General features: G+C 38.0%; 1 protein-coding gene across 1 annotated transcript in view; it reads left to right on the top strand.

Moving 5' to 3' along the window:
- The window catches only part of grid1a (glutamate receptor, ionotropic, delta 1a), a 220,122-nt gene that overhangs the window by 140,774 nt on the left and 57,605 nt on the right, over window positions 1–21,743 (top strand). Inside the window, exon 4 of the mRNA XM_055029739.1 lies at window positions 3,713–3,918. Coding sequence (XP_054885714.1) covers window positions 3,713–3,918 — 206 coding nt within the window. The remainder of the gene's footprint in view (window positions 1–3,712; window positions 3,919–21,743) is intronic.

Here is a 21,743-nt window from a genome sequence, read left to right as displayed (position 1 = left end):
CTCTGATGTTTATCCACTACGACAATGTCTGGTTGGTTCGCCATTACCATTTTGTCTGTCTGGATCTGGAAGTCCCACAGGATCTTAGCTCTGGCGTTCTCCACCACTTTTGGGGGTGTTTCCCACTTTGATCTCGGGGTTTCCAGTCCATATTCTGCACAGATGTTTCTGTACACTATGCCTGCCACTTGGTTATGTCGCTCCATGTACGCTTTCCCTGCCAGTATCTTGCACCCTGCTGTTATGTGCTGGACTGTCTCAGGGGCCTCCTTGCACAACCTACACCTTGGGTCTTGTCTGGTGTGGTAGATCTGGGCCTCTATTGCTCTGGTGTTTAGGGCCTGTTCCTGGGCGGCCAGGATGAGGGCCTCTGTGCTGTCCTTGAGTCCAGCTTTTTCCAGCCATTGGTAGGATTTACTGATATCAGCCACTTGGGTTATTTGCTGGTGGTACATCCCATGTAGGGGCTTGTCCTCCCATGATGGTATCTCTGGCACCTCAACCTCTGTTCCCTGTTGTCTGAGACATTCACTGAGCACATTGTCTGTTGAGGCTTTGTCCCTGATGTATTTATGGATCTTAGTTGTTTCGTCCTGGACAGTGGTTCTCACACTCACTAGTCCTCTGCCTCCTTCCTTGCGGCTCGTGTACAGTCTCTGGGTGCTGGATTTGGGGTGGAACCCTCCATGCATGGTTAGTAGCTTTCTAGTCTTAATATCTGTGGCTTTTATCTCCTCCTTTGGCCAGCTAATTATTCCAGCAGGGTATCTGATTACTGGCAGGGCATAGCTGTTTATCGCACGGATTTTGTTCTTGCCATTGAGCTGGCTTCTCAGGACTTGCCTTATTCGTTGGAGGTATTTAGCTGTGGCTCCTTTACTTGTGGCCTCATCGAGGTTGCCATTTGCTTGTGGTATACCCAGGTACTTGTAACTGTCCTCTATGTCTACTATTGTTCCTTGTGGGAGTGAGACTCCTTCTGTGCGGATCACCTTCCCCCTCTTTGTGATCAGCCGACCACACTTCTCTAGTCCGAATGACATCCCAATGTCAGTGCTGTAGATCCTGGTCGTGTGGATCAGTGAGTCGATGTCTCGCTCACTCTTGGCATACAGCTTGATGTCATCCATGTAGAGGAGGTGACTGATGTTGGCCCCATTTTTGAGTCGGTATCCGTAGCCAGTCTTGTTGATAATTTGGCTGAGGGGGTTCAGGCCTATGCAGAACAGTAGCGGGGACAGAGCATCTCCTTGGTATATGCCACATTTGATGGACACTTGTGCAAGTGGTTTGCAGTTGGCTTCAAGCGTGGTTTTCCACAGCTTCATCGAGTTTGCAATGAAGGCTCTCAGAATCCTGTTGATGTTATACATCTCTAGGCATTCAATGATCCAAGTATGCGGCATTGAGTCATAGGCTTTCTTGTAATCGATCCAAGCCATGCACAGGTTGGTGTGTCGGGTTTTGCAGTCTCGGGCAACTGTGCGGTCTACGAGGAGTTGGTGTTTGGCTCCTCTGGTATTTACACCGATACCCTTCTGTGCCGTGCTCATGTGTTTATCCATGTGTTTGCTTATCTTGGCCGCTATGATGCCTGACATGAGCTTCCAGGTTGTGGAGAGGCAAGTTATTGGTCGGTAGTTGGGTGGGACTGGACCCTTTGATGGATCCTTCTGGATTAGGATTGTCCGCCCTTCAGTTAACCATTCAGGGTGAGTCCCACTTTGTAGCAGCTGGTTCATTTGGGCTGCCAGTCGCTCATGGAGAGCAGTGAGTTTCTTTAGCCAGTAGGCATGGATCATGTCAGGCCCTGGTGCTGTCCAGTTTTTCATGCCTGAGACTCTTTCTTGAACATCTGTCGCAGTGATGGTTACCGGGGCTTGCTCAGGGAGGTTGCTGTGGTCCTCTCGTAGAGAGATCAGCCACTGTGCATTGCTGTTGTGGGACGCCTCCCTTTCCCATATGCCTTTCCAGTATTGTTCAGTCTCCAGCCTTGGTGGGTCTGCTCTGTTGTTATTACCCTGCCATTGAGAGTACACCTTAGCTGGTTGAGTGGAGAAGAGCCGGTTAATCCTTCTGGATTCATTCTCCCTTGTGTATCTCTTTAGGCGGCTGGCCAAGGCTTGGAGCCTCTGTTTGGCAGTTTCAAGTGCTTCAGGTATGGGCATCTGCCTGTACTTTCTGGGTACTGGTCTTTTCATTGTACCCTTGTGGAGCTCTGACAGTTGGCTCACTTCCCTCCTTGTTACCTTGATTTTAGCCTCTAACCGTCTTTTCCATGGTGGGTATTGGGTCTCATGGTTGCTCTTATAGCCAAGTATCTCAAGGATCACTGATGCTGAGTTGTAGATCAGCTCATTGGTTTCTGTTATGGTGTTGGTAGGGATCGTTCTCAATGCTGCATTCACATATGCATTCTGATGCCTTATGTATTGAGCTATCCAGTCAGCTATGGCAACAAGGATGGGATGTGAACCCATGCGTGCTCAGCACAATGGATATATATATATATATATATATATATATATATATATATATATATATATATATATATATATATATATATATATATATATATCTGTTTCAAGATGTGAAACAGAGGAGGGGAAAACAATGACTTGAATATGTAGTCAAAGAAAAGCATGCACTTCTCTGTTTGTATTCAAAGTACTCCATCTATGTGTACAACTTCATTTTAGGCAATTGAAAGTATTATGTTTTCTTATTTCTCAAGAATTTCAAAGAACGTTGCTGGAGGAGTTTGACACTTCAGACTGATGAATGATTTAATCTCACATTTTGTTCTCCTCTTTGAGCATTTGTAATCTGAGGAGAGTCTAGCAGCAACTGTTAGTTGTTTACTACCTGAAAGATAAATGGCAATTCATCAATTGTAAGAAAAATCAAACAGCGCAGCTAATTCTTATGGCTTGATTCAGATGACACTTCATATTTTGCTCCTTTTGTTTGCCCAAGGTACTGACAAAAGAAAAAACACAAAAACAACCTAATTTACCTTTCCAATTAGATCAGAAGATTTTTTTTCCCCTTTTGATACCTGAATATTTAACCATAAAAAAAAAAAAAATTCTCCTAGAGGTAAGAGGACCTAGTTACCCCTTTTAAGCTTTGTCTTAAAAGGGGTAACTAGGCACCAATTTTAAAGATGCAACATGGTTGAACACAAACACAAATATTCAGCAGATGCTAAAAAGTGAGGACCCAGTGATTTTTTTTTTTCCTAAGCTCTCATTAAAAATGCAGCATGACTTGGCACATGCTGGGCAGCTGCTTCCCTCTGTGACCGCTGGGACTGCTGTGCTTAACGTGAGCCCTCTGCTGCACATCACTTTTGATTTGTGTGTGGAGTGCAGAAAATTTTTTGGGAGTGGTTTATGTGTACTAAAACTAGACACGTGCACAAAGTTCTCTGGGGATAGCAACACCTGCCTGGAGGTTCATATTCTGCAAATGCTGGGAAGCAGAAAGCGACAAGTGCTCGTTGTGTTTTGTCACGCTTTAGATCAGGTGCAAAGAACAAAATCTGCCTTCAAGCATCTGGAACAAAGCCTGAAAATATTGTTTGCATGTGCATGTGTTGAAGACACAGGGCGTTTACTAGGATTTATAAGTTTTATGCTCAAGGGCTAAAGAACTTGAAGAGTTCTCAGTTTTTTTATTTGTGGTTCTCATCATGTCGGTCTCCCCTCAGATATCAGAGGACTGCAAACCTTCATGGATCAAGCGTCTCGGCTCGGTCTGGATGTGTCCTTGCAGAGGGTGGACCGCAACGTCAGCCGAGTGTTTACCGATCTCTTCAATACGATGCACACGGAGGAGCTGAACCGGTACCGGGACACTCTGCGACGGGCCGTGCTGCTCATGAGCCCTCGAGGAGCTCAGGTCTTCATTCACCAGGTAGGTGTCAGTGAGTTCTCTGTTCATTATGGGTTCAGAAGCACCGGCAGAGAGTCAAAGAGCAAGAAAGGAAATAATTTATAGACATAGACAAAAAAAGGATTCAGTTTTGAAAAAAAAAAATATTCTGATACCTCTTAGGTGACCTCAGGTCTAATATTACATTGTCACAACTACACCCAATAATAACAAGAAAATAATTGAGAAATATAAACGACCTTGTTTTATTTGGCATTTTCAACTACTATTGATCCAATATCCTGCCTGCACCTGCTTCACCTCAAACAAATCCCAGAACACATGGCAGAGGTGAGACCAAGATGTGTTTTACCTTTGATTGATTTGACCTTGTGAAAATAAAAAGTCTGCCTGGAATTGTAAAAGAAACTGAACTGAAACATCTTTTTTTTTTTCAACAAGAAGACATTTATTACATTATTAATAAATTCTCAGAAAGCATTGACAACTTTCAAACATCATGTGCGAATATGCAAAAAATGATTTGCTTTGGCACGTTTTATGTTGTCAAACATGGTGAAGTTTCACATTAAACACATTGTGTTGTTTCTTCAATTAGGACATCACATTGTGGTGGTTTTTATCATGGTAACTCTTTGGCCACAGACCTGCTGAAAGAAATTCTGTTGTGTTTTTGATGATTTGAAAAGGCTCTGGTGTAGCACAGTCTGTGTTGAAAGCAATGAAAAATATGTCGGTGTGAAAGTGATCCGAGTGGCTTGTTCAGCTCTGCAAACACATCACAGTCTGACAGTTAATCTTCTATCCATCTGGCAAGGACAGTGAAGCATTGACAAATTTTCTAACCCAAATAAAAAACACTTGGATGTCAAATTCAACCTCGGAGGAGGAGTTTATGTGTGGTTGTAAATATAAAAATGTGGCAGTTACATAGGCTATTCAACAGGATCAAAGTCTATGACTGGCCTTTTTTAATTCTGTATGCGTCTGTGATTGGATTGGTACAATTCAGACTAAGCTCTGTGCAGCAAACGCTATTTGTGTTTGGATAGTTGTGCTCTTGCATATTTCAGACTTTGTGTTTTTGAAAAGATTAACAGACAAAGAAGAAATTAGTTTATCTTACTGAAAATTTTGTCTGCTAACATGCTTTAAAAAATCACAATTTAATAAAAGAAGAACATTGTGGTTCTTTAAAAGTCACTATCGGGACTGCTTTAAACAATATTTTTGTTTTGCTGGCTGATGAAAGCATTTATCAATCATATCTTTTTACTTGAAATTTAACCATTCTAAAATATCATTTTGAATAAAACATTAATCAGAATGGGTTAAGGTTTGAGCAGTGAACTCTGTCCAATATTTTCTATTGTTATATGTCATGTTATTTTTATTTTTTGCCAGAGTCAAAATTGTAATTTGAACTAATGTAGCTGCCTCACTTCATGGAGCAGGGCAGGATGGAAGTACCCAAGTTCAAGGATCCAAAAGGTGACGGACTTGGCTTTTGTGGTTGATATTGCAAAGCAGTTGAATGTTGAATGTGCTCTATGAGGAACTGCAGGGCCATTGCCTGGTTGCCAAAGCACCTTATGACCACATCAAAGCCTTTTCCAGGAAATCGCTTCTATGGAAGTCCTTACTCTCCCGAAAAAAACCTTTGCCATTTTTCAGCAAGCAAAGCTCTGGTGGAGGACGGCTCACCATTCATGGTGAGAATTGCATAGACGCAATGCTACAGAAAGACTTTTGCAGACTTGAAGAGACACATAGCTGCTTTCTAAATAAGTAAGAGGTGAGGCTGAAATGTTGGACTGACCCCAAACTCAAGCTGATTGTCATGTAAAATGTCATTTGAAAGCCCACTAAATTATGGTGAAGAAATCTTTGTAACATGACAAAAGGAAAGGAATTTGAAGTGGCACAAATATTTTTGTAAGGCACTGCATGCTAAAGATGAACACTTTCCATCTTCAGTTCTTTTTTCCCTTTTAGCCAATTCCCTGAACTTACACATGTTAATTGTTCTGTCTCATCTGAGCAAACATGAAAAGAAGCTTTAACTAACAGTAGGTCAAAAACATCACTTGCAATCCAATTAGCTTTGTGTGCATGCTGCACCATAAATCTAAAAGTTAAGTACTTGCTGACAAATAAATTAGTGCACAGGTTGTGAATACATCAAGGCTTTTAGGGTCTCATTAATGACATATTGCCTTGATCTTTTGCTTAGTTTCTGGGAGTTTTGTTTTGGTACACACACACACACACACACACCCCCACATACACACACTTAGTTAAATGTAGACATCCTCCCATAACATCACACATACAATTAACACGAGGATCTTTGGGCGACAAGACATAAAAACAGATTCAAATTCAGCTCTGTACCTAAATGCCCCTATGAATATTTAAATTACTAACATGGACTTTTTAATTCAGAGATTTTTTGATACTTCATTGATTGTGTTGTCATAGGTTGTACACTTAGACTTAGACTTGACTTTATTGATCCCTTGGGAAGACTCCCTCAGGAAATTATGCATTATACTTTGCATCAGACATGTGGAGTATATAATTATGTCAATATTTGATAATTATGTCCTAGAGGATCATTATAAATGCCAGACTGTTTAATTACTATTTGGAATAGTGTTGGATTTTCAGAGTGTTACATGGAGTGAAATAAAAAAAATACATTTGGTGTTGTTAAGTGCTGGTCTCTTCCAGCAGAGTAGCAGTAATTTAGCTCATAAACCTACTGTTAACTTCTTTTATGCTTTCTACCTTTCAGCTCTCAAAATCCATCTTTCAGTAATTGTTGAGCTCAATTGTTTCCCATTTCCCTCAGCTCTGTTGTGCTATACCCAATTCATTTTCATTTTCAGTACCAATGGTTGGATTACAAAACAGGCTGAGAAATGCAGAACATAATCTCAAAGAGATGCACAGAGGCTGTAGAGAAACTTGGGATGACTCCTAAGTACTGCAAAATAAGAACAAAGTGACATAAAGGGACCACAATGATTCTGGTAAAAATTACACAGAAAGGCAAAGAGGAGCCAAAACGACCATAAAAGTAGATGCTATTGTCCAGTGAGGACAAAGTAATGTGTTTAGCAAAACAAAAAGTACAAGAGCTCAAATAAAACAAGAATTCAATTTATTCCCTCTATTACAGTCATGATTTCACATCAGCCAGATAATATTCATACCTCTGGATGATTTTGGTTTAATGTAATCTTTTAACTTTCCCAAAATATTTCTTCTGAGAGGAAATAAAAGTAATGTTCTGAAGAGGCCCTACCAAAGAGTGAAAGAGTCAAATTCAAACTTTAGGGAATCTGTGCAGTGAGTATAAATAATCCAGATACAAGTGGAAACATGCAAATTTGAAGAAAGATTTAATAACTTTCATGTTAATAAATATTATCGGAGATAGGAGTAAATAACTATTGACATGACATTTTTCAGATAAAACCTAAGTAAACCAGAAGCTGTTGTTCTTTCACATTGTTTTATGTATTGTTTTGTGGAATCATGTGTCAATGATTAGATGTATCTTATGGGGGTAATAATTTGGGGCTTACCTGTATTTCTCATTCGCAGTCATAATAAGACAAAATACGTTTTTTTAATATTGTTTTTGAGGGGCTGATAATACATGTCTGCTACATCAAATCCTATCTTCTCATCCTCTACATATAATATATGGTCATTAAAATTAACTCAGTCACATATTTTTGATTTATTCTGACAAGGTTTCATTTTCTTGATGAAGGTGACTTCATACTTCATAGTAAGACATGGCTGGAAACTCAAAACTAAAGCATCTACGACTTAAATGTCAATGACAATAATAATTGTGACTCTTTTCTATTCTTAGTGCTTGTAAAAATGCCCCACATTTTTTCTTATATTTTTTTTATCAAATAACAGGGCAAACTGACAGCCCTTCAGTAAGAACGTGACAACAGTGTGTCGGTTCAATAAAAGATGCTAAAACGCTGCATTAAAATTAGTAATAATGTAGCCCATTCATCCTCAAGAAGCGCCAAGAATGCCTTAATTTTAGGGTTATTGGTGCAGTGCAGCTTTAACTAAACATGTAAGTGGCTCACTGGCTCAAATCATTCCACATCCAAGAGTTACCTGTTCCAATGACAAAATGTCTTAGCCCAAAGTTAACAAAGAATGTTTACGAAAATAGGCCTAACCTAAATACTGTAAGGTAGAAACACCAGAACTCTGCAGCCAAGCATGTCTGATTAGATTTTATTTTTTTTCACTGAAACAAGACAATTAGATGAAAGAGGATTGGAATTACATGTGAAAATAAATTAAGTAAAATAAAGTATTGTACCTTTTAAAAGCCTGCATGGTTTACAATTGCACAAAGTACATGAAATACATTCTATGAATTAATAAAATGCAGGAAAACCGTTTTCTTTTTATTAACATCTTTTCTTCTGTCTCACGCAGGCATATTATGACTTTTAATCTCACAGGTTTCTCACCATTTTAATAAAAGTGAAATATTTGAGGTCTTAGTGTCTCTTTCTGCCACTCCAAAACCACAGCAACTCTCTGAAGATGTTGATGTGGAGGAAAAAAACAAAATAGGCGGTGTCAGATGGTGTGCTGGCTCTGCAGGGCGTTTGATGGATGGGGCGCGGAAGCTGGGTGAGGTCTGCCTCCTCTATGGCAGCTAAACCAGCCTGCAACAGTAACAAGCACTCGTGCCTGCTGCCAAGTAACGTTAGAGGAGATAGAGATGCTGTTCAGGATGGCAGGAGGGTTAAAATGTGACGACAGGAACATAGAGAGGGAGCGAGGACAGAGCACAGGGGTGCAGTGGGAGAGATAAAAAAAGGGACAAGAGGAGATGGATGTAGAGAGGAAAGGTCAACAATGAGAAAAAGATGTAGAGCTACAGGGGGCTACTCCAACATTATAAAGCACCCTGTATGAAATAGTAATAGATGAAATTCAACAGACGAGATGGCAGAGGAGGAAGACAAAAGAGACGAGTGCAGAGACATCACCTAATGACGACAGGAGACATTAAAGCGGAGGCTGATTTATGTGAAGCTGCAATATATATGTAGGTGTGCCCAGTTTTCGGAGGATCTCACCTAATTAAACACTGATTTATGAAAAACAGATGCAGACAGTGTTTTTTTTTTTTTTTTTAATCACTGAGAGGCTTAAATTAATGTTGGGTCCTGATTAACAGATCTGAAGAGAACCACAGCCACAGTCTGTCACTGATGTTCTTTAATAGGCTGTTGTGTCAGTTTTGTAGCAACGCTTGACAAGGAGTTGACCTTAAAAATACTGACGTTCAGTAGGTGCATCTGTGGGTTTTAATTATTCTGTGGAGCCTGAAATGAATGAATCTGCATTCCTAAACTTTCGCTTCCTGCTGAAGGAATCCTGACTTCCTGCACAGTTCAACATCACTGAAGAAATCTTCAAATGGGGTTATTTAGTTTGATAAAGTGTCAACTAAATAGAAATCAGGAGGAGATTGCTAGATTGATACCGAACTGTCAAGTAATAAAAAACTATTTCATGCTATGTTACATATTTAGCTTTTTCTTTAAAGCTATTTATATGTGAGACTGAAATAATAGAGTTATTGCAATGATTTTGACAGCAGTTGTTCAAACATGGAGTTTATGAGGCTAAATGTATCATTTAAAATGCAGCATACAGATCTGAACAGGCAGAAGCAGCGGTATGTGCCTTTGATGAAACCATAAACCATTGCTTGTGGCTTCACATTGTTTCTATGCAAATGTGGTGGTGCAATATGTTATTCTCCTCACATTTGCCTCAGTAGCTTGTATTCAAACAGTAGTAAAGACAGTTTTTTGTTGTTGTTTTTGTGGATACTGCTTGCAAAATGAGCATATTCCATCTTACTTTGTCTTATCTCTTGCTGAAATGCATAAAAAAATATTTAAGCTGTTATGAAAAAGAAAACATTTTACTGCATTTTAGAAGAGCTGCTCTCATTCATACATTTTAGTACTTAAGAAACTGAGACTGAAATTTGACTGAAACGTGGTCCATTTAAATGATGATTGTAATTATTTTCACTTTTAACTTCAGCAGGTTCTTCCATAATCCTACTGCCAAGAAAAAAAAATTTAATAAGTCCTGTTCACCCTTTTTTATATATATCAGGCTTCAAGAGAATTAAGACACTATAATGTTTCTCTTTGATATAATGCTGACCCTGTTTAAGGACAATTGTAGATATTTGGACTTTTATTTTGGCTACACTTTTTTCTACATTGGTCTGACATGACTTGGAGGTGCATTGTATCTGCTACCCACATTCAAAAATATCAGATAGATTTTTTAGGTTTTTTTACTGAAGTGTCTGGGTGAACTGTGCTTATTTCAAGTTCATAATTTAATGGGTGACTGGACGGCTCAGTTGGTAGAGATTGAGCACCATGTGAGTCCGTAAAGGTTCTCAGGCCATTTGTTGCACGTCTTCCACTTTTCTCTCCACTCCGTTTCCTGTTAATTTACAGTTCAATAAAAGTTATTTGTTGCACTCCATCTATAGATATTCTAAGCTTATTTACTGGGTTTCTTAATGTAGTAACATAGCTGTATCAAGTAGAACTACATTACACAGTTTCTGAAAATTCTGGGTCTGCATTTACACCCTTTCTTTTGGGTACGACTCTGTTGGTTTTGCCCAGTTTAAGAGGGAAGATTTTGCTCATTTTATTTTTGCTATTTAGCTAAATCTCAGTAAAATTAGCTGGAGATTCTCAATTAACATCAGTTTAATTATTGGAACTAATTCTCGTCTGGATGCAAGTCTTCCACAAACAGCTTTTATGTTTAGCTTCAGACTCGTCCCACCAGATCACACACTTCCCCACATGTTGTCACCTATATGGCTTGAAAGCCAGTCTTCTTATAAAAAATTTTGTATTCCGGGCTCTTAGTTCAGGTAGAATAATTTATGGTTGTAATGTAAACAAGTCTAAAGAAAATGTATGCTTTTCTAAGTGCTGTGTCCCAGAAATATATACATAAGCAAACCAAGGTCCACAGCACTTCCTGTCTATAAAAGGGAAGATTTTTTGACTTTGTCACAAAAAGCTGATAACAAATCAGATATCAAACTCCCAAAGATTTTTATTTTATTTTGTTTTTTTTTTATTTATTTTAAATAAGCATTAAGCATGCGAGTAGACAAGTCCTAAAATGTGAGCTTTTTTGTGAGTTTGCCACAGATTCCATACATGGACCTTCATACGACCTTCGTCTGGTGGACAAGTGGGTGAATTTTCCTGTTTTCCATTGCTAGATTTTAACTGTTGCTGCTAACGCCTCACCTTGCCATTTCATTGGCAATCTCTGTCATCTCAAACAGACTTTTTTAAAATCTTATTTCAAGGAAAGAAGAAGGCCATAAAAATACCTTGGTGTAGTAAATATATTGGATATTTTTGGGCACTCTTTCAAGGACTTTGCAACAGAGCAAAACAAAAGCATATATATTTTTTTTATTTATTTATTTTTTATCTTGTCTCAGGAAACAGTTCAACAAGTCTTATCCGAAATGGCTCATTTCAACACATTACTGCTCCTCTGTGCTGTTATCATTCTTTTTAGATATCTCTGTATTGGATAATAAATCTGTAACTAATAATAATAAAAAAATATCTATTGTATGAGGGACAAAAGAAGCTCAAAAGAGCTTTCATAGCACGTGTTCCTTGGTGTATTGTGTGTCATATGAAGTCAGAAGAGGGATTCACATGTCAAAATTGAAGCCTGTGAGTTTCTCATTAAAATCAGACCTTTGAGACTCTTGAGCATAAAGTGCAATAAACATTAGTCCTTGCTACGGGTTATTCTTTCATCCCTGGGCTTCGACTATCTTATTGTCATCGCTGTTTGTGGATAATGATTTAAAAGCAGCCTAGCTGACATGCTATAATGGGATATGATAGAGATAGCCATGTTGGCTTTTTGTGCCCAGGAAATTTATCGATGTTGACATGTCAGCTCGCAGGACACGACGCGCGCACACACTTCCCGCACATGCAAGTGTTGCACACATTTCACCCACAGCTTTCTGATGGCGAAACCATATGTCTCATGACACTAAGCTGTCAGTAGCATTTTGTGTTCCTTAGTTGTTTTGTCAATGTTGGTGTCACAGTTTGAAAAATGACAGGGATACACACACACACACCACAAAAAACCCCATCGTGTTTAATGTTAAGGCAAGAAATGGAGAAATGTTGGCACTATAATTTCACACACAGAAACAGAAGAAATTTGCTCTGCTTGCTTTATACATCCTGCTTTTGATTTAGATGTTCTTCCTGAGACACTTTAAGTTATCAAACTCTGGAGAAAGTGAGACCAATTTCCACCCACTCTGCTTTAACCCCTTGATGCGTGAGAGACTGACTATATAGTCTTCCATGAGTGGGACTTTTTGACCCGGGTAACAATCAATGTGTTTTTATCCTACTTTTGTAATTTTGTTTCAAAAGAATGTTTTGTATAATACTTTCTACTGTGTTTTATTTCACACATTAATTATTTTATGTTTGGAATATTTTCATTGTTCTCTTTTTAAAAGAGTTTTTAGAACAATTTGTAGAACATCTTCTTCTTCTTCCGCTTATCCGGGGTTGGGTCGTGGGCTCAGCAGCCTAAGTGAGGAGGCCCAGACTTCGCTCTCCCCAGCCACTTGTTCCAACTCTTCCGGGAAAATCTCAAGTGGTTTCCAGGCCACCTGGGAAACATGGTCCCTCCAGTGTGCCCTGGATCTTCCCTGGGGCTTCCTCCTGGTGGGTCGTACCCGGAACATCTCACCAGAGAGGCGACCGGGGACCATCCTGACCACATGCTCGACGTGAAGGAGCAGTGGCTCTACTCTGAGTCCCTTCTGGATATCTGAGCTTCTCACCCTATCTCTAAGGGAGAGCCAGACCAGTACAGCGGTCGCTTCACTGCAGCCGCTGAACCGATCCGTCTGTAAATCTCCCACATCATTTTACCCACATTGGTGAACAAGAACCCAAGATACTTGAACTCCTCCACCTAGGGTAGGACATTCTCCCCAACCCGGAAAAGGCACTCTATTCTTTTCCAGCTCATTTATATATGCATTTATTTGTATAGCTATGATTTTTTTTTTTTTTTTTTGAGATGATAAAAGAAAGAACCTTGAACACACTGATCAACAGGTTTTGCATGTCATTCAACACATTCTCTCTCTTGGTTTTCTCATCCAGGGTGTCAGACACACACCGACACGCACACACACACACACACACACACACACAGAAATAATACACATGAACAATAAAGTACAGTTGGCAATGTTAGCTAGTTGGTTAGATAACGAGTGCTGGCTAACTTCAAAGAAGGCTAATAGGTTGATTTGTGACAATAACAATAAAAAAAAAAAAAGAAAATGTTTTCCTGACAGTCACAGATGGTAAGAAATAAAGATTCCCCTTAAATTCCTTAGGAAATGAATGCGGGTCATATTTGACCCACTCACAGAAGAAAGGGGCAGTAATATAAAATATTTCTTAAAATGCGTAAAAAGTAAATAAAACATTTTGAGTAGTCTCTTTCTTAGTTTCAAAGTTAAAACATATGGTGCCATGAAAAATATTTATGCTTTGGGAATTGTCTGCCCCTGCCCCAAAAGGAATCACTGTTACAACATTTGTTGCATTGAGGTTTTCTCTGATGCACCAAAACAGAATAGAAAAACATTCTCAATCGATGGGCAAAATTATACTATTTTCGTTTGTAAAATGTGTGTAAGCTCTATACAGGGACGAGTCGTGGGACATAGAAAGCTAATGGAAAAACATCAAAAATGAAAAAGAAAAGATATATAAAAGCTGGAGGGACAGACATTGATCAGGAATTCTGACAATATGCTCTTTGTTAGAAAGAGGAACGTAAAACTGCAAAGCAAGAGCAACGAGAAACTAACAAAACATTCTGACTGAGGTCCATGCCTTGTTTCATAACAAGGCATGGATGTATGTGTCAGACATAAACATAAGTGCTCAAAAAAATAAATAAAAAAACTCCTAAATAATCACGTGTTTGCTAAATTTCTTTCTCGTTAGAATAAAAAAAACTCAGCATGCGGCACAATTGTTCCTTGGCACCTGAACTGAACTCATCTCTCAGATGGAATAAAGCTGGCCATGACCTGGAAGTGTTTATCCCAGCATGAATCATTAACCAGACACAGAGAGCATGGTGTTGGTGCAGGGAAGCGTAGTGCTGGCACAAACAGCATACACTGCACACAGAAGGATGTCCAGACATGGGCACACCTTCCGTATCTCATTCCTCATTTCTCGCTCTGATTTATTGCAGCCAGCCCTGCGTACACCTCTCCCTCAGTGCTAATGAGGGAGGCCAGGAAAAATTAAAAAGCACACAAAGTGCTGTTCCTTTTTCTTTTCTCTTTTTTTTTTTTTCCTGTGGCACTGAACAGAAGACAACACTTGCAGCCAAGCAGAACATTGGATTTTTTTTCCTCCTGGCCTAGAATACAAATTAAGGCAACAGCGTGATGCTGCTAAACTGGTATTATTTTGGATGGGATGCTGGAGGAGTTTGAGTTGCTAGGTGAGGAGAGTGCATTATAGGTAGACTTATTAAAGTCCACTCCTCTGGCATGTTAGGAGATACACAATGAATCAGTGGGAGCATCATTTGTTATTTAAGTCTGTAGTGGGGAGCTCAACTCCCTTTGTTGCGAGAAGTTGTCAAAGAAGACCTTGAATTTGAGTTCAGATTGTGGTTTATTTTTGATAGGAATGGATCTGCCTGCATTTGGAGTGCGAGGCAAATTTAGAGTGCATAAATATTTGATAGCTTGAGGTTTGTAAAAACAAACAAAGCCTATGTTGGTGTAACAATGCATTTACCTGAGACTATGTCTTTTGCTTTTTATTTCAAACAAAAATCTTTAAGAATTACTGGGATGTTTTTTCTTGTTCTGTTCATTTGCCAGATAAAGGAAATCCTGCCTCATGCAAAATTTAAAATTTTTATGGTAACATTTTATTTGATGGGTTGTGAAGTGCAAGTAGTTGGTGCTTTACTTACTGTATATCTTTCTATATTAACATCTAGAAAAGCAAATCTAGCAAATTGCATCGCTTCAAAAATCTTTAGCTGGAATCCTTTTTAAAATGACAGAACAGAGGCATTGAAGTCTCTCACTGGTTTAAATTAAAGCTGGATGTGTCTCAAGTTTGTGATTATTTCTTCAGTTTTTTTTATTACTTTAATTTATGAAACACAAAATGGACATGGGTTTTCTTTTTTTAAAAACTAACAAAACCATTTATATTTTCTTATAAAAAAAGTCTCACCAAGTCTCTCTCAGTCTTGCCATTCGACAATAACAACCACTGAAAATGACTAATTACCGAGAAAAGTAACTCATTGTGTTTGTTGCAATAGCTATATAGAAATGGTAATGCTGTGCAAGAGAGAATGTAGAAAAATAGTACAGTATGTCAAGAAAAATAATGAAAGAGTATGTATAGTTCAGGGTCAATCTCTTTTTGTTGCATGTGCACCAGAAAATTTTTTTCTGATCACAGATCAGACACTAAAAAGGATTCATATTCAGGGGGCGAATGGTAATCCATCCACTGCATAAAACTCCCAAAAGGCCAGGCCTGACCCAGATCATTTAACCATAAAGCAATCCTGAGCACCTCTAACAGCCAACATAGCTGCTTTCAGGCCTGCCGAGGAGCATATGCATTAAGTACTTTCTGAAGATGAAGAGAGCGGCCAGGTGCAAGGTTGTGTATTCAAACAGATGAACAGAGGGCAATGCAGATATATACATCATCATCCATAAGGAGGTAAACTGTAAAAAAGGTCATTGCTAACAGAACTCGGTGTTTAAAGAGAGTTGTTTCCTTGAATACTTATGGAAAGTGGGAGCCAAAAGGAAAAGTTTGTTAGGAAAAGATGCAAGAAAACAAAAAAACAAAAACAAAACAAGAATAAGAATAGCTAAAGAGAGAAAAAAAGGACCACGCTGTTCATTTTGGAATCAAAGCCCCAAAGTCTGACATGAAGAGTCGATAAGCACACAATCCTGATTGCCTGATGACTAATTTAAAGTTTTCTCACTCAGTGATAATTTGAGGAGCTATTGGTCCTCTGTGTTTTAAAAGGTCCAAGTGGTTGTGCTTCCCTCTGCTAATGGGTTTTATAGTGATTCAGATTTTATATTCTAAGCAGACTTTGTACCTTAAATTGCCAAGTAACTGCTGTAATATGAAAAGTATCAACATAAACTCACATGTCCTAAACCCCATGGCAATTGAATCCACCACATTACAATCATATGAGTCACCAATAATATTTTAAAAACTGGCAAGGCCTGGTAACACAGAAGTCCTGTTCAGGCCTGGCAGTAACATCGGTATTGACTGCTCTGAATGCTTTATTCAGATCAGGTATTTAATTGCCTCATGGCTCCACATCTCTCTATCTGTGCTTTATGCAATTAGACAAAGAGAGAGGATTACAAGACTTTCTTATGGAGATTTCTTCCTGACGTATTTAAGTTTATAATCATCATTATACAGCGACTGAATTTTTATGAGGTGCACAGAGAAAGGGAGGGAGAGCAAGAAGGGAGTAATAGGGCACTGCGTAATTTACACAACGCTGCTTATTCATCAATTAGCTTACTAATAATTCATTTAATTTCAAGTACTGACAGCGAATATTAGTAGTATTTAAAGAGTCAACTCAGTTAAGATGACAAACTTCTCGGACCACAAATTTGATTATCACCAGTTCATAAATATATATATTTTTTTCCATTTATAATTCAACATTTATATATGTACAACATACCCACCCTATGATTTTTATTCAAAAATAATATTCAGTTTTATTGATCTCACGTATTTAGGAAGTGTTTGGTCATAATCATCAAAATTGACCAAAAACATGCTTCATATATAATCCAATGTGTAACAATTTTGCCATTGTGACTATAATTACAGAAATAAATTACATTTTAACACTATTCTAATAATAGACTCCCATTCTCTGTTTCTAGTTCATTTGTCCATCTGATCTAGTAACCTGGTATGCTGAGCTTTCTTCAGATTCTAAAAACAGACTGTTCTAGTCTTATTTTCATTGCAAGACTTAATAAAACAACCCACTGGTAACAGAAACCTTGACATCTTTCTTTAGGGAGGATATGTATCCAATTAAAGAGGCAAGACACCTGGGTTTGTTGGAATCCCACAAACAAGAATGAACCACCTGGCCACATATATTTCTGCAGAGCTCGTCCTGCTCTGTTTGTACAATTAAGCAGAAGAGGAGATTGTAGTGCAGCTGCAGAAAATGTTTTTACTCTCCAGCAACAAATCTCATGGACCAGCAGAACCACGAAGCCTGAAATGAGCCAGGCTGTTTACTTTGTTGAGGAGGACTAAACAGCATCTGCTGCAGAAATCCAGCTTCCCCAGGGTTTTCGTAGCTCAAAGGCTTAAAGACTTGCTGGCATCTTGGAGACTTAGGGTTGAAGAAACGGTGCACACAGTGACTGACTGAGGAGAAGATATGAGCAAACACAACAGGTCTACTGACTGAGGGTATGTTATATAGTGTTTTACTCTCAAAGATGTTTCATCAGACTGTGTTATGCTGTTAAATATAACTGCTGAATGCTTGTTGTATATAGGGTGTATATAAACTCATGAGTACAAACCAAAAGTCTAAGGGTAAAATATTTTTTATTTTTTTTTTTATCATCTCTTTCTGTTTAAAGCTTAAGGTGATACGAAGTGTGGAGTTTATCACGCTTTCTGTCTGCTCCTACTGCTCCCTCCCGGCTTCACGCTCCCACCTTTGGACCCCCATCCTCTCCCTCTGACCCTCGCTGCTGCCCCTCTATTCCATTTTCCTCCCAATAACCGTATGACAAATCGAGGCTGCCAGAAAATGATCTATGATTGTCCTACAGCTCATCCTCCGCTGCCCTATGTTCCCGCCTCTTTTCTTTTTGTCTCTTTTTCACCATCTGTCCCTTTTACAGGACATCCCCTTTTTTCCTCTTTGTATTTTTTCTGATTTTAATGGCTTCACATTTCTCTCTACATGGGACACTTTATCTTTGTGCCCTTGTTCCTCCTCCTCTTTACTGTCATCTTTAGCCCGGTCTGTTATTGTTCTGTATACTTTTATCTATATCTTCATTTGGCTTTCTGTTTGTTGCATACATATGTTGTTTTCACAGCCTTGTGTTTATTGTTAGTACAGCAACGATACTATGAAAATATATATTGTTGCTGATTCAAGTTATAAATGTTCACTTTCAGTCCCAGGGTGGGCCACAAGTAAAACAGATTATCACAGAGAAAATAAGATTCAAAAAAGAAATGCTAAATAAGATGCTACGCAATGTGAGAAAATGTTTTTCTGGGGTTTCATATCATAATCCCTTACAGACAACAATAAATAAATATGATCTTAAATGAAACAGTGACAGAACATAAACATATGCAAACAAAATGGGTATTTTCTGAAGTGTTGAGTGTGTGATGCACACTTGTCATGCATTCTGGCAAAAATATGTCCTGCTTTTTATGACAAATTAATTATACTTATTGACAGATAAATAATAAACACTTCACTTACCAATGATCATGTCTCTTGTGAGTTTAAATCTGCAGTGTGTGGTGACTGTGAGTAGGAAATATCAAAAATTATATTTTCCATTCTTCAACAAAGCAGCTTACTTCTGATAAAATGAGAAGTTGTTTTTCTATTGCAATAAGTGGCCTGGCAACTATTTTTTTGATTACATTATGCTTTATCAAAATGATCCCCGCTGAAGTTTTTCAAGCTCCATATTTAATCAGTTGATATTTATTTAAGTATTTTTCTTTCCAAGAAAGTGTGCTTAGTGTCCAAGTATAGTCTAAAATAAACTTTGAATGAGTACACTTTAGCTTTATTGTTACAACAAATGGCTGTCCTCTAACTTTATTTTACAAATGTGAGTTAAAGAAATAATTAGGCAAAAAAATGAGAATAATAATTTTGAAACAAGAAAAAGAACAAAGTACATACATTTTATTTTCATTTATTTTGTTAAGCTTAGATTGGAACCATGTTCTTCCAGTCTTGTTGATGTGACAACTTGAAAAATGTTCTTCCTCTAAAGAGAATTCAACCTGAAGGATTTGAAAAATTAAAATAGCAATCTGTCTTGTTTAGAGTAAAACCTTTCACAATTAATGCTATAATAATTACTAAATGTGACAACTGTTCTGACTCTTTTTGTCCTGAAGTGTTTCACTATTTGTCTTTCTAACTTCCAGCTTGTCCTTTATGTTTCTTACAAAACAAAAGCATAACTATTTGATGCAGTCAAGTGTGCAGAACAAACTCCCTTGCAGTGACAGAAAGTTATACAGTTTGAATAATGTGTGTGATTATAAATTATGGTTAGCCTTTTTGAAACAGTACACCTCTCGGGCAATTTCTATTTACTCAGTAGAGAGAACAGTTAATCTTGTTAAAGGCAACCAGTCATTTATCTGATGACCTCTGGAGTTTTATGTAAGTGTCAGGGGTAAATAGGAAATTGCTCATGCAAGGCTTATTTTTTTTTCTCCCATTTCAGGGTTTCTGTAAAGAAGCCAAAAAGTTGGATCAAAAGTCAACCAGCTAGAATGTGTGCAGAGCAAGCTACCAGATCTGAGATGTACATAATAGCTTCATCATCTTTTGTATTTGTCTCCCTGCACTGCAATATTAAAGGCAATGTACCAAAATGCAACAATTTTGAAATTGTTGCTGTGGGTTCAGAAAAATGTCTCAATTCCCAAGTGCAAGGCAGAAAATAGAACCTATAATTGAGAAGCCTTGGACACAGAGACCTGTGTTGGTACCTAGTATGCAACCTATCTCACTCCTAAAGCTCTGGAGAAAATGTTCAATTAAACTATCGCCCAGTGAAACATATATCGACATAAAAGTTCTTTTGAAGCAGCTTTTCTAATGTGGTCTGGTTGCTTACTTTTCCCGTTTTTTTGGTTGCCTTTGCATAAGTAGCGAATCGTCTAACATGTGCACATGCATATTCATGTGTTCCTTTGACTCACTTGCAGCTCCTTGTTAACACCCACACACTTGAAATATACTGTATGTCTCTATAGCGCCTCTAAATATAAACACATGTGCTTCTTATGAAAAAAAAAAAAAAGAAATCATTCACTCAAAAGCTGCAGAAACAATTATTCTAAGTGTTTCTCAATGGTTTTCCAAGTGTTGGTGTATTTCTGTGGCCAAAAACAAAAAAAAACAAAAAAACATCTGCTTTGACTTTGTGAATGTTGAGTGTCCTGTTATCCAGGGTACAGACAATAGTCATCAGCCCAGATTTAGATGCCACTTGAAGAACCATTGTATTTATATTGTGCAAATATGCATTACTAAAATGTATGAAAAAAACACCAAAGTATTAGGCACTTATAGCCTTACAGATTTCTTAGAGTCTTTGTCAGTTATTGTTGACTGTGATGAAGACATACAAATAGAGCCTAACATCACTATAAATATTTTTTATTCAAAAATTTGCAGTTTTGGACTCCAGAAAAGATGCCGTGTAATCATCTCTTCAATTAAATGGTATTAAATCTTATGGAATATTACAAAACTGATTATAAGACTGAACATGTTTTACAGTTACTAAGTTGTAATAACACATGGTGAAATATGAAAGTTACAAGTAAAGATGTTTTTGAGCATTAATTGCTAAAGTTTCCCCAAACTAATGCATTGCAACTCATCAAATATAAAAACTAAACCTAATTTTTAAGGCCTATTCATCTTTTTCCAGTAAGTTGGCTAAACACTATTTTGTCTTCACTATTTGATATTAACCTGTATTCTTCATACTCCATAAATAAATACCCAAAAATTTATACACCCTCAAATACTAATGCATCCCATTCATGGTAATTATGGGTTCTGCCTCAGTCATTCAATGAAGCCATTATCTCTGCAACAGGTCATCAGGCTCTGGATAAACCTGTTGTTCTGAGAAGAGCCTTGCCCACAAGCCAGTGGGAGTTTTCTAGGACTGCGAGTGCTCCTGCATTCGGATTAGCAGATTTATTTTTGCTTCAGGAGAACTGTGTGAAATCCTTAGCTGAATTTGGTCTAAATCCATGGAGCTCTCAGTGGAGAATTACTGTGCAATTGTGTAAAGAGTCAAGGGACAGATTTCACTTCGATTGCATAGTTTGTCAAAAATGTCGCAAAGAGTCATCATGAGAAGCTTTCTACGATTGGTTTCAAGGAGAGCTTTAAAGACATCCTTTCCTTCGGATCAAGCTAAAATTTGAATTACAATTACTTATATCAGGATATCAATTATTTTTCATTTTTGAAAACTTGTTTACTTGTCTTTGAAGTTTTTGCTTTTAGACTGAAACTTACATTTTTCTTCTTCATCTTGTAAATGTATGATTCATACATAAATCAATCATGCATGTATATGGAACAATGTCATTTGGACAGATAGACTAAATGACATTGGTCTACAAAAAATAGAGACCTGTCAAATTTGGTCAAAATGAACACAATCTCAAACTTTATCATTTGAATATAGCCACATAGCACAAAATGTTGTCATGGCAACAACAGAGAGTCAGAAAACAGTTTCTATGGAAAAGATGACATTTGAATAATTGTCTTCCTTCCCTTTCATCTGCCAAGGATAATTCCCAAACCTGCCCAGTTCATGTATT

The sequence above is a fragment of the Poeciliopsis prolifica genome, unplaced genomic scaffold, assembly GCF_027474105.1.
Source record: "Poeciliopsis prolifica strain line A6 unplaced genomic scaffold, Auburn_PproV2 SCAFFOLD005, whole genome shotgun sequence".
NCBI lineage: Eukaryota > Metazoa > Chordata > Actinopteri > Cyprinodontiformes > Poeciliidae > Poeciliopsis > Poeciliopsis prolifica.
This window is presented reverse-complemented; position numbering and strand designations above follow the sequence as displayed.